General features: G+C 33.4%; 1 protein-coding gene across 8 annotated transcripts in view; it reads right to left on the bottom strand.

Annotated features, from left to right (window-relative positions):
- Positions 1-12560, bottom strand: part of LOC138713627 (ATP-binding cassette sub-family C member 4-like) — a 99020-nt gene that overhangs the window by 71277 nt on the left and 15183 nt on the right. For 7 of the 8 annotated variants that reach the window (XR_011335948.1, XR_011335949.1, XM_069845870.1 and 4 more), the window contains 4 exons: positions 10621-10754; positions 4521-4631; positions 2636-2770; positions 274-478 (listed from right to left, as the gene is read on the bottom strand). Coding sequence is in view for 5 of the 8 variants with exons in the window: in XM_069845870.1 (XP_069701971.1) it covers positions 274-478; positions 2636-2770; positions 4521-4631; positions 10621-10697 (528 nt within the window). In the remaining 3 variants the exon portion in view is untranslated. Of the gene's footprint in view, positions 1-273; positions 479-2635; positions 2771-4520; positions 4632-10620; positions 10755-12560 lie in introns of those variants that run through there. The other variant, XM_069845872.1, reaches the window with a different exon arrangement.

Below are 12560 nucleotides of genomic sequence, written 5' to 3' on the forward strand. Positions count from 1 at the left end.
GCTGGCACATTAATAGTGATGATGACTTATTACTATATTTTTATTTATATTATTATTATTATTATTATTATTATTATTATTATTATTATTATTATTATTTGGTTTTGATTCTGCAGCGAGCATGGTATAGTAACTATTACATTATGGGACCTATAAATAAATAAACAAATAATAAGTGCATGTAAAGACAGGTTACTTTAACAGCACTTTGATTAAAATATAAATTAAGTAAAATAATAAAATTATTTTTAATATTTAACGTGATTTACTTACCTTCCTGTAGATCATTGAACAGGCGCCAACACGCATCTTCATTCCAGTGTGGAACATGGCTAACATATATGCTTGCTTAACAGTCACAAAGACACCAGAGCAGATGACAATACATGTAGCATATATAAAAGCTGTGCTGCGATTTATTTCACTTCCAGGTGAGAAATAACGGATTAAACCTCCAAGAAATATGGGCTGAGACAACCTGAATAACAGAAACTGACTAAAATATTATGACAATTATGACACAGAAATAATAATAGTAGTGTTAAGTGGTAGTGGTGGTAGTACTAATAGTGGGGTGATAATGGTGGTATAATAGCATCTTGTCGGTGGTGGAGACAGTAGCAGATGTAGGGGTGGTAGTGATAGTTCTTACTGAGGTAGTGGTGGTATAAGAAGTATATTGTTGATGGTGGTATGGTAATAGCTCAAACGTCTGAATTTAATGTTCCTAATTATGTCAGGTGAAGAATACAATGTATGCAGTTCTGCGTTATGTAACATTCTCCAGTCTCCTGTAACTTCATCCCTCTTAGCCCCAAATATTTTCCTAAGAACTTTATTTTCAAACACCCTTAATCTCTGTTCCTCTCTCAAAGTGAGAGTCCAAGTTTCACAACCATACAGAATAACCGGTAATATAACTGTTTTATAAATTCTAACTTTCAGATTTTTTGACAGTAGACTAGATGGCAAAAGCTTCTCAACCAAATAATAACAGGCATTTCCCATATTTATACTGCGTTTAATTTCCTCCCAAGTGTCATTTATATTTGTTACTGTTGCTCCAAGATATCTGAATTTCTCCACCTCTTCAAAGGATTTTTATATTTCGATTTCGTACAATATTCTGGCCACGAGACATAATCATATACATTTTTATAGTAAATCATTCATCATAGTAGAAAAGTTTTCCGGGCTATGAGGCCGTGGTCTGTTGGTTGTGAGACCAAACGTTTCGTTCACGTTTGGTCTCACAACCAACAGACCACGGCCTCATAGCCCGGAAAACTTTTCTACTATTGACGCCGGCCGTGAAAGCCTACACTCCAATATCATTCATCATAATTAGGTAATTACTTACATGTATTGATTATGTCCTTGTAGCAGAGATTTAATTGCAATATTAGTCCATACTAACTGCTATTTCTAAATTCTCTTAAATATTTATACTTTATTTATTTGTTTATTTGCATTTATGCATACCTTTATTCTTTATTATTTTGATTCTATTGATGTCAATTGGTCTGATGTGGTATTCCTATTCTCTATCAATCTTATGCATTTGTTTCGTTTATGATTAAACTCATCCTCTTCAAAATTATGTGGTCTGTTGTGACGAGGTAAAGTTTAGTTACCTCTACTGACTTGCTACTGGAAGCTTGTCTGACAGGCTTGGAAGCTATGCTTCATATCAGCTGATCACCGTAAGTTTGTTTTGTAGATATTACTATTTCTCTCTCTGCAATAATTTGCACTAGTTACAATTTGTTGATCAGTAAATAAATCTTATAATCACTGAAGTCCATATTCATAAAGCACTATATTTATAATTATTAGAACATGTACAATAATTTCAAGTACGACTTTGCTACATTCAAACTAATTAAAAGAAATAAGCAGCATTGTATAAGAAAATATGAGAGGCATTCTCGGTAAATTGAACTCTCAGTAATCTGGGAAGATGAGACTCTGAATTAATTGGTAGAATGGTAAATAACCGTTCACGAAAAGGACCAGATAGCAGGGTATTGACAGGACCAAATGATCTGGACCTTTTGCAAAGGACCAAATGTCTAACAGGATATTATGACCAGGACCAAATATCCAGGGCTTTTTTGACAGGACCAAATGTCCGACCAGACATTACTGACAGAACCAAATGTCCTGGAAGGAAGGAAGAAGAAGAAGAAGAAGAAGAAGAAGAAGAAGAAGAAGAAGAAGCAATAGCAGTAGTAGTACAGTAGTGGTGGTGGTGGTAATGGTAGTGATAAAGTAGTGGTGGTAGTGGTAGTAGAGAATTGGTGGTGTTAGTAGTAGGCTAGTGGTAGTGGATGTGGTGGTAGTGATGATACTGGTGGTGGTGGTGGTGGTGGTGATGGTGGTGGTGGTAGTGGTGATGGTGGTGGTGGTAGTGGTGGTGGTGGTAGCAGAAATAATGGCTTTGGTGGTGGTAATAAAAAATTATGTTTCTCTCTCCTAATAAATTATGGGCATTAATAACATTCCAAGACTAAGAATTTTTAATAAATGATTATATATATATATATATATATATATATATATATATATAAACATAAATTCAACTTAAAATCAGCTGTGTATCAAACAATCATTAGTTTACGTAATATATACTCACCGAAAAAATAATTCCACAACACCAAGAATCAAACCAAGTAATACTGCTTTCGGACCAAAACATTTTGCAAGTACCTTTAGAAAACTGGGCTCCTTGTTTCTAGTTCTGGCATTCTTTAATTCTTGATCCCACATTCTAGAAAAATATCCAGAAATATATTAAAATGATATACCCAAACTCATTTTTAAATGGATTAAGATTAACTTACTTAATACATATCAACCATGAAATTATCAGAGCACATGTTTGTAAACACGCAGGTATAAGTTACAAACTGAATCAATTTATATATATCACACCTCTCCCCTTCCCTCACTCTCTCTTACATGTGCGCATGCACGCACACAGAGAGAGAGAGAGAGAGAGAGAGAGAGAGAGAGTGTTTCAGCCTTGGTACCTAGATGTTTTATAAATTCAGAATATATTTTATCAGTGCCAGAGGTTTTGTTATTATTAAGTTTGTTAATTGCTCGAGTTCAGTTTGGTTAAAAGGATCATAGAAAATTCTTTCTGTTGAGTTTGAGTAGAGACTATTTTCTTAATTTTTTAAATTATTTTCTGCTCTTGTTTGTATTGTTTTGGTACTTCATTTGATGTGAAATGAGTATCAAAAATGGATGCAATTTTGAAATCATGTCAATTTTTTTTTGTTCCTATGTATTATAGGTTGTTTAGAGTTATTTTTCTTTTGTACTAAAGAAATATAACCATAAATTTTGGTACTATCTTTTCAATAATCTAACTGTTCTATGAATTTGTTATATGAATGTATTTTTGTGTTAATTAAATTTTTCTTAAATAATTTCGAGGGAAAAATTGTTCCGGGGTCAGGTATCGAACCCGGGACATTTGGTTAAATGTACCAATGCTCTACCAACTGAGCTACCCGGGAACTCTACCAGACACCGACCCAATTTTTCCCTCTATATCCACAGACCTCAAAGTCGGCTGACAACCGTCAAGCAACCAACATTGAGTGCACACTAACTCTGTGTGACTTAAATTGTGGTTTTCTGTTAACGAACAGTAACTTGTATTATGTAAATTAAGCTTTCAGATATAACTCCCTGTAAAGTTGATTTGAATAATTTCGAGGGAAAAATTGTTCCAGTGCCGGGTATCGAACCCGGGACCTTTGGTTAAATGTACCAATGCTCTACCAACTGAGCTACCCGCGAACTCTACCAGACACTGACCCAATTTTTCCCTCTATATCCACAGACCTCAAAGTCGGCTGACAACTGTCAAGCAACCAATATTGAGTGTACACTAACTCTGTGTGACTTAAATTGCAGTTTTCTGTTAATGAACAGTGATGTGTATTATGCAAATCAAGCTTTCAGATATAACTCCCTGTAAAGTTGATTTGAATAAACGGGTCGGTGTCTGGTAGAGTTCCCAGGTAGCTCAGTTGGTAGAGCATTGGTACATTTCACCAAAGGTCCCAGGTTCGAAACCTGGCCCTGGAATAATTTTTCCTTCGAAATTATTCAAATCAACTTTACAGGGAGTTATATCTGAAAGCTAGATTTGCATAAATTTTTCTTGATAACTGCAGCTTTATTTTTCCATTCTAATAGAATTGCTCTGTCTATACTAATTTTAGCTTTTCTCCCAGATTCTTCTCTATAGTTTTTTAATTTTTCAAGCTCTTTTGTCCAAAATGGTTTATATGCCTTACCGCTCCCTCTTGAATTTTTTTTTTTTTTTTGCTGCTTCAATGAAGATTTTATACAATTTAGAATTAATACTATCTGATGCGGCTGGAGATAATTGAATTTCATGAAGTTATTTTTTCTCAATTCATTTTCATATCCTTCCCAATTGAGGAAGGAAAGTATGGTAGTCCTATTCTAAATACAAGACCTTCAAGGTATTATGTTACCTTTCCAACTTGTTTCCTAATAAATCAGATCGATGTTCATCGAGGGTATCATACATATCTTCGACCTCCAAGTCCTTTCTGAATCCCTTCTTAAACAAATCACAAGTCCATCTGCAAGTAAAATAATCACATTAACAGAGCAATACAATTCTCACCCTTTACAATATATTAAAAGTAAAGAATGCAATCTTGATCAATGACAACAACAAGCAAACAAAAATTAATTATTTTTTAACATGATTAGAATGGTAAGAGTTACACTGTATACCAGAATAAGCTGAGTTGTGTTAAGATACGATCTGAATTATCCCAAAAAGAAAAAAGATTTAAGGAAAGGCAATGTATTGGTTTGTCTTCATTCCACTGCAGTCACAGCAGTCTCTTAACTACAAGCCATACTATGTTAAAAGTGGTCATATTGCACATGGTCAAAAGCTTCTGGTCTAACTCAGAAAGTAGGTAAATAAGTTTCAAGTTTTATTTCACCTATCAATGATTACTGAAATGATGTTCATTCATTCATTCATTCATTCATTTTATTCCATGGATCTTACATGAGCAATGAAGCTTTAAGATGTGGAACAAGTCAACATTTTACAATATTACAATTACAATTTTTACAAATTTTTATAGTTTTACAATTTAGTAATTTTCTACAATTTTTACAATTTTGTGCAATTTTTTACTTTTTTTTTTTTTTTTTTTTACATTTTGGCGAAATGTAGCGAGATGAGATGAGGTCCGATATTGTGAAAATTAAAGGCATGTTACATGTAAATATTTCCATATTTCTTTAGAAATCCTGCAAGTTCATTTATACATTAAATACCGAAAAAATTAAGTGATAAAGTACATCTCCATAGCCTCATGAGTCCTGAGACATTTGTTGTTTTATTTTTAAATTTCAATATAATTCTATACTTCAAAAAAAAAAGTCACTGACATGAGAAAAAATGCTGAAAAAATTCTGCAGGTTACAGTTACGGAACAAATGCAGGTATATTATTATACTAGACTTCAGGTTTCTGCACATACATCTTATATCATAATCATGTATGAACAGTGAGGGAAGTGAGGCAGTATGCGCCAGAATGGAATACTGCCAATGGTTTCTATGGCCAGAAATATCATTAGTGAAAAATGACATACCGCCATGAAAAAATGTTATCCCTAAAAATTTGTTTATACATTTCTTCACAACAAAGTGTATTATCTATTTGGTTCGTAAATTTAAACCACAGTCTTCTGGAACTGTATTCAACGTGTATTTATTTGGTACATTAACCCCTGGAATGTTTACATGAATCTTTAATTCCTATGATACATGCAAAATCAGATCTTTTTATACCACAGTATAGAAGGATGCGATCTGTAGCTTGCGGTGGCCATTGTTGCCAATGTAGTGACTGTGTCATTTTTGTTGTTGTTGCACTTTTTATTTATTATTAAGTAAGGCACTTTGAAATTTTAACATTATTTTAAATGGCAAGTCTCAATGGACACTGCAAAATAATCTAGTAAATAACTGAAGTAACTTGAAATTATTTTATTAAGAAATTTAATGTGTTGCACAAGCTTCAAAGATTCGCGTTACTGTAACTGCACGAACCAATTTATTGCATACATCATGTATGTGTATGTTATAAGGAAGGGGGTATGCCTTTTTTAAATCGAGGTATGCCAGGGAAAATCTTGGGGTAGCATACTGCCTCTGGTTTTTTCCCCACTTCCCTCACTGTGCATGATGTATGGTATAGTATGCTATATTCTCAGGACTCAGAGGGATATTGTAATGCCACTATTATGTACCAGTATTAATATATTTTTAGTCTAGGCTATATATCAGATATTTTTATTGCTATTGTTTATTGCTAATTATCGACGAATTATGTCAGGTTTGAGAACCAACAAGTTTAGTGTTAGATATGTCTAGTTTTATTAAATAAGGACAAATAAATTTCTTTTCTGTCTTGGAGTGTATTTACAATTTAGAGATGTTATTCTAACCTAATTTATTTCATTCTTATCCCTACACGGAGTTGTTGTATCACCGAGTGTAAGTTTAATGATAACAACACACTGAAAACAAGAGCATTTATCTCAATTTTCTCATACTTGAACTTGAACACAAAACACACTAAAAAAATCTCAACACACAAACAAGACAAATAAACAAACACAATCAACCTGACAGTTGTTTACAAAGTAACGTGAAGTAACATGCAGTAGTTATAACAACTTCTACATCAGACAAACTGAGAGATCTATTAAAACACGATACAAGGAATACATCATAGCCACAATCAAATTACACAATATTTCCACCTAAGTAGAAAACATCACCAACTCACCACAACTACAGAAACATAGAAAACAGACATGGAAATTCTACACATAGAATCGAAAAACTAAACACACTAGAACAATATGAAATTTATAGACATACAAAAACATATGCACAACACATCATCAACATTCAACTGAATTTCAGAATGCACATCCTTTTCGACACAACACTATCAATCATAAACACACTCTCACCTCTACCTACACATCCCCATAAAGACACCAGCAAGAAGAAACCAGAAGAAAGTGCAAGATCTCATTAACAATCTGAAGATGACATAATTCCCGCCGAAATTAGTCAAATAGATTCTGAGTTAGGATCATGAAAATTTTATCATTTATCAGAATTTTCTAATTAAATGTATGTAAAGCTTAAAATGTAGTGTAATTACCATAGCTCTGATTACTAATTAATTCATGACATGTAAAATCATAGTAGAACGCAGATCGATTCACAAAGACACACTTTTTTTAAAAAAAGCTACCAATCGCAACTTGTTCAATTTTTTAATTCTGTTTTTCTAAATGTTACCGAATTGTCACTGGAGACAGGGCCTGATTTACAATTTCAGAGGCCAGGAGCTTAATTTTCTTTATGCGGCCCATTTTCAAGTATGACAACTAGGACTATCTTATTTCACTTAAATTCTGTCACCTATCTCCTTCCACCATGTATTTCACAGAGGTTTTCATTAATTCTCTATTTTGAGGAGAAGGATTAAAAATAATGTGGACCCATAAGGTGCCAGTGATTATGTGTGGCCACAAGACAGGTCAGAGCTGATTGCATTGGTTGTAGTACCAGTACTGTCCCTAGTTTCCTCTAGTGCAGAATTCAGGAGTTTGAAAGCAATGTTCATTTTTCCTAAATTATGGGCTTAGGCTTATACAAAAAAAAAAAAAATTATCTTGACTCTCCACAATTTAATAGCTGTAGCGAATTGTTGTCTTTGTATGCCAAAATTTTCATTAGTCTATGTTAATAAAACATTCTTAACTTTTTGAAACTGGAGGTCTCTATGGGTAAAGGAGTTACTGCTAGAAACATATGAACGAACATGCTTGCTCAATGATCAGTATTGTTTTTCCTGTTGTTGAATTTCAATAGTTTTCCGTTTTCTTTTATTGGCTCCTAACTCAAATTTGCTTGGGAATTCCATTTTTAATTATGGACATTCTTATAAAAACACTTTAAGACTACCACTACACAACGATAATGATCCTATACCAACAGAAATTAGATAAGCTGCAAGGAACACAAGCACTAGGCACTTGGTTTAACACTCAATAAAATAAATGATAATGTTGCCTACTGTTACAATTTGAATAAATTATACATGATAACCAACAAGTTGAACACATTAAACTCTACAATCAACTTATGACTTACAACTTACTTATTTACTTACTTACAATTAATGGCTTTTAAGGAACCCACAGGTTCATTGCCACCCTTACATAAGCCCGCCATCGGTCCCTATCCTGTGCAAGATTAATCCAGTCTCTATCATCATATCCCACCTCCCTCAAATCCATTTTAATATTATCCTCCCATCTACGTCTCGGCTACCCCAAACATCTTTTTCCCTCTGGTCTTCCAACTAACACTCTATAATCAATTTATGACTTAAATCAATAAAGTGATTTTTATGCGCTTTCTAACATAATACAGTAATTCATTAATGACTTATTTCCTCAATTCTGATTTTCAGTTGGCAGAATTATTGTCTATTTCATTTTGCATAATTCATTTAAAAAAAATACTTTTTTTCTGGATTTTGAGCCCTCCAGAATCATGAGGCCCTGAGCAGAGGCACCATAGGCTCCTGCCTTAATCAGGCTCTGACTGGAGACCAAAGATTTTGTAATTTATTCATTTAATAACATCATTTTTAAAAGATATGTTGCAGTTGTTGTTCAAATGCCAATTAAGCCATTAATTAGTCCGTTTTAAAAGATATTGATTTATGTGATCTGATTTAGTAAATTTTTTACAGGTAATTAAATGAATAATCGAATTTGGCTAACGTTCTGAATTCCCCATTAACTTCTCCACACAATACATATGCACAAAAAAAAAACAGCCTTGTATATAAATAGTTTCTGAGAAAAGTGTACCCGAAATTGAAAAATCACATGTTACAGGAAAAAGCAAAAATCAAACACATGACAATGGATGTGGCAGCCAAGGCGCCACCTTTTTTTTAAACCTAATCTTTAAGCATTTAAATGTTCGAAATAAAAGAAAAACTATACCAGTACATACTTACTGGATTTTTTAAAAAGAAAAATGAAAAATAGATTTATTTTGGCCCTAATCATTTTCTAGTGCTTTTAAGGTAAAAAAACTGTAATAATTCCAATATTAACATAGTATAGTTAAAAAATTGTTAATTTAACAGATTATTAAGTTAGTAACATACTACAAATGTTAAAAGTGTGTAATCAAGAATGAAAAATATGTGCATTCCAGAAGATAGTGAACAGGTAACTATTGATATAGATATATCCAGGGTGTGAATTAACAGGGGGATGGGAGGGGGATTTCCCCCCTTGTTGGAAAGTTATCCCTCTCTCATAAATTCATATTAACATCCCTGCAAGGAATAACTTCTATCCCTCCTCACAAAATGTAATTGTTTTAATACGAGTATACTTCATAATATTGATGTATTATTACCAGCAAGCTGATAACAATCAATAACTTAGGAATTACACACCTTATCTTAAACATGATGCTCATGGATATAATTATTCTTATTATTATTATAATCAAGATGCAAGACAAACTCTCTGCGACCAAGCGTTGAGCCATATCGAATGAGGATAATAATCATTTTATGTGTGGTATTTTCTACCTCGGATTCTATCCCCCCCCTCATCAGAATTCTTAATTTGCACCCTGGATATATCATCTCTCTGAAAACAGTTTACAGAATGATTGTGTACTTCAAGATGCTGGAATATCTTTTATATCCTGAAGGTGTTATTTTGAGCAATCTGTACAAGAACTTTCACCCAACTGAGGAGTTCAGCAATCTTCATCTTGTGATATTGGAATTGCAACCATTCCCATCTCTCACATATTATGTCTATTCAGCCCTTCATACACAATTAAATAACAGATTAAAGAACTATCTACTGGTACTGATACCATCACATGTGATGTAGGAAAGAGTAGCCTATATCTTTGGACCAACACTAGACACACACATAGTGAACCTTCCCAATCAATGACGAGACAACACAGAACAAACACCGGTCTCACCTTTCACATCAAGAATCCAACCACGGAATATGTGGATATAAAGTGCATATGCTAACTGAGAGCCTACAGGGAAGACAAATTTACAGTGTATGAGTATTTTACTTTCAGTTATAGAATCGATTTTTCTATTTGGAGACTATTTAATAACCAGGTTTCGATAGCTAGGATATTTTGAGATTCGTGTGAACAAACAACTAAGTGTAAAGTCAAATGAACTGAAGACCAAGCAGGAAAAATGCTTCATGTCCACTTTTGGTGCAAAAGGAGCTGGTGTTGCAATCTAGTGGCTTAACATGAACACTTTCAAGTGCCTAAAGTATGGAACAAAAAAATTATCCGAGTTGTATGAAAAGCTGCTTCGAAATTTGGCCACCAGGAGAAAGAAAGAAATGTCCATGTAACATCACACATTATCTCAACACGACACACGTGTCATGAAGCATTCTTCCCACTTTGTCTTCAAATATTAAACACATAATAACTTACCCAAACAATATTATAGAAACTGGATTGGCACTTGCCCTTGGGTGAGGATTCTGACTTCTTTTATTATCTGAATTCATACTGTTTCTTTATATGAAGTCACCTCAGAAATCACATCTAGATGTCAAGGACTATTCCTGCAAAAATGTAAATTTATTTTGTATTAACAATAAATATATCTATATTGTTTTCGCTGCAAGAAAAATCCTAATGTAAACACAAGCACGTGGATGTCATACCTGTAATTGGCTCCCAGTCGAAACACTCACACGATGCAGGAAAATATAGTTCGTATTCGGAAACTATCATCTTGTATTATTTGAAAATAAAAAATTGAATTCTAGTTGTTAAATACAATGAAACATATAACTTCACTCATATGTAAAACAATATGTAAAAGAAAAGCTACTTTTATATTTTGTTATGTACTATGAACGCGGATGAATACCAACAGTAATACCGAGGTAGTCTGTTCTTGTAACAAGCTGGCGTCACTTGAACTCGTAGTTGTTCACTTTAGGACGTGGTACTGAAGTAACAGGAAATGTTTAACATGAAACAGAATGTACAACAGTAGACGGGAACACGTACTGAGAACCTATGGCACCAAACAGCGGCCAATGAAGCCTCACTTCAGTCACGTGCTACTATTTATATTAGGATTTTTCTTACAGCGAAAAGATTATATAAAAAACCGCACGCGCATGCATACACACACACTAGGGTTGCCAACTTTTTTTGAAGAAAATACGGGAGACTAAGGAATCGACAAAATTTCACATATAAAATAGACAAATCATTCGGTTCTGTTACTGAAAAACAACAATTGTTACTTTATTCTATTCTACACTTCGGCAGCTAGCCTTAAATTATGAGTATTTTGAGACAGATTTTGTCTCGTGTAATAGTTGAAGTTGAATGCAGTTTTCAGCTCTGATTTGATTAAATGTGCTGTGCTCATGTTTCGAACATCTGTCCAATTACTGTTCATGAGATGAAACACCCTCTTTGTATGAACATTACTACTTGGTATACTTAGAACAAAACTAGCCAGTTTTTCGAAATTTATAACATTAACACGGTTTGATTTTAAATGAGTGAGCACTAAAATCCATTCTTGGCAAGCATTGCGTTCTATAAAGATTGCATCTCTGGAACAACAAAATTCACCATATAATTAATCATTCATGGCAAAATGAAATGTTTAGAATAAAAAAAAATTACATTATGCAAAAATAAGGGAGAAAAATGCTCGACGAGAAGAATAATACGGTAGTCGAGGGACTGTTAAAAATTAGGGGCAAATACGGGAGAACCCGTGAAATACGGGACGGTTGGCAACCCTAACACACACATACACACACACACACACCAAAATGCATGAGTACACTCATAAATTAGACTGAATTCATTTTAAGAAAATGAAGTTATACAGTCAAATTTCTGTACAATGAAAACTTATACTGTTATAATGATAAACTCTACTGCAACGATAAATCTGACTGGTCTTGGCATATTTTCTACATTTTCAATATATTTCATCCACCATTACAACGATGGTCAAATTTTGGGGAAACACCAATGAAATGATAAAAAGATTACTGTCTTTTTTTCTCAAAAACATGTCTGAATGTTAAATTAATTTGTACTAAGTACGATAATCAAATGGTGAGTAAATGTTTTCATAGTATGTAATGTTTTATACTTATTTCTCTTATATTCTCTTTCAGAACATAAATTTGGGCCAAATTTCATAACCCCTCAATACAACAATAACCCCTGGCATGACAACACAATTTGCTAGTCCCCATAAAATTGTTGTATCCAGGTTAGATTGTACTATAGAACCAAATAAGCAATGTCTTAATTTTACATTTTTAATTTTAAATTTTTTCCTCCGGGATCTCTGGTTTCCCTGTGGCATCCCAACAAATCTCCATCAT

This window comes from Periplaneta americana, chromosome 14 (genome assembly GCF_040183065.1).
Source record: "Periplaneta americana isolate PAMFEO1 chromosome 14, P.americana_PAMFEO1_priV1, whole genome shotgun sequence".
Classification (NCBI taxonomy): Eukaryota; Metazoa; Arthropoda; class Insecta; order Blattodea; family Blattidae; genus Periplaneta; species Periplaneta americana.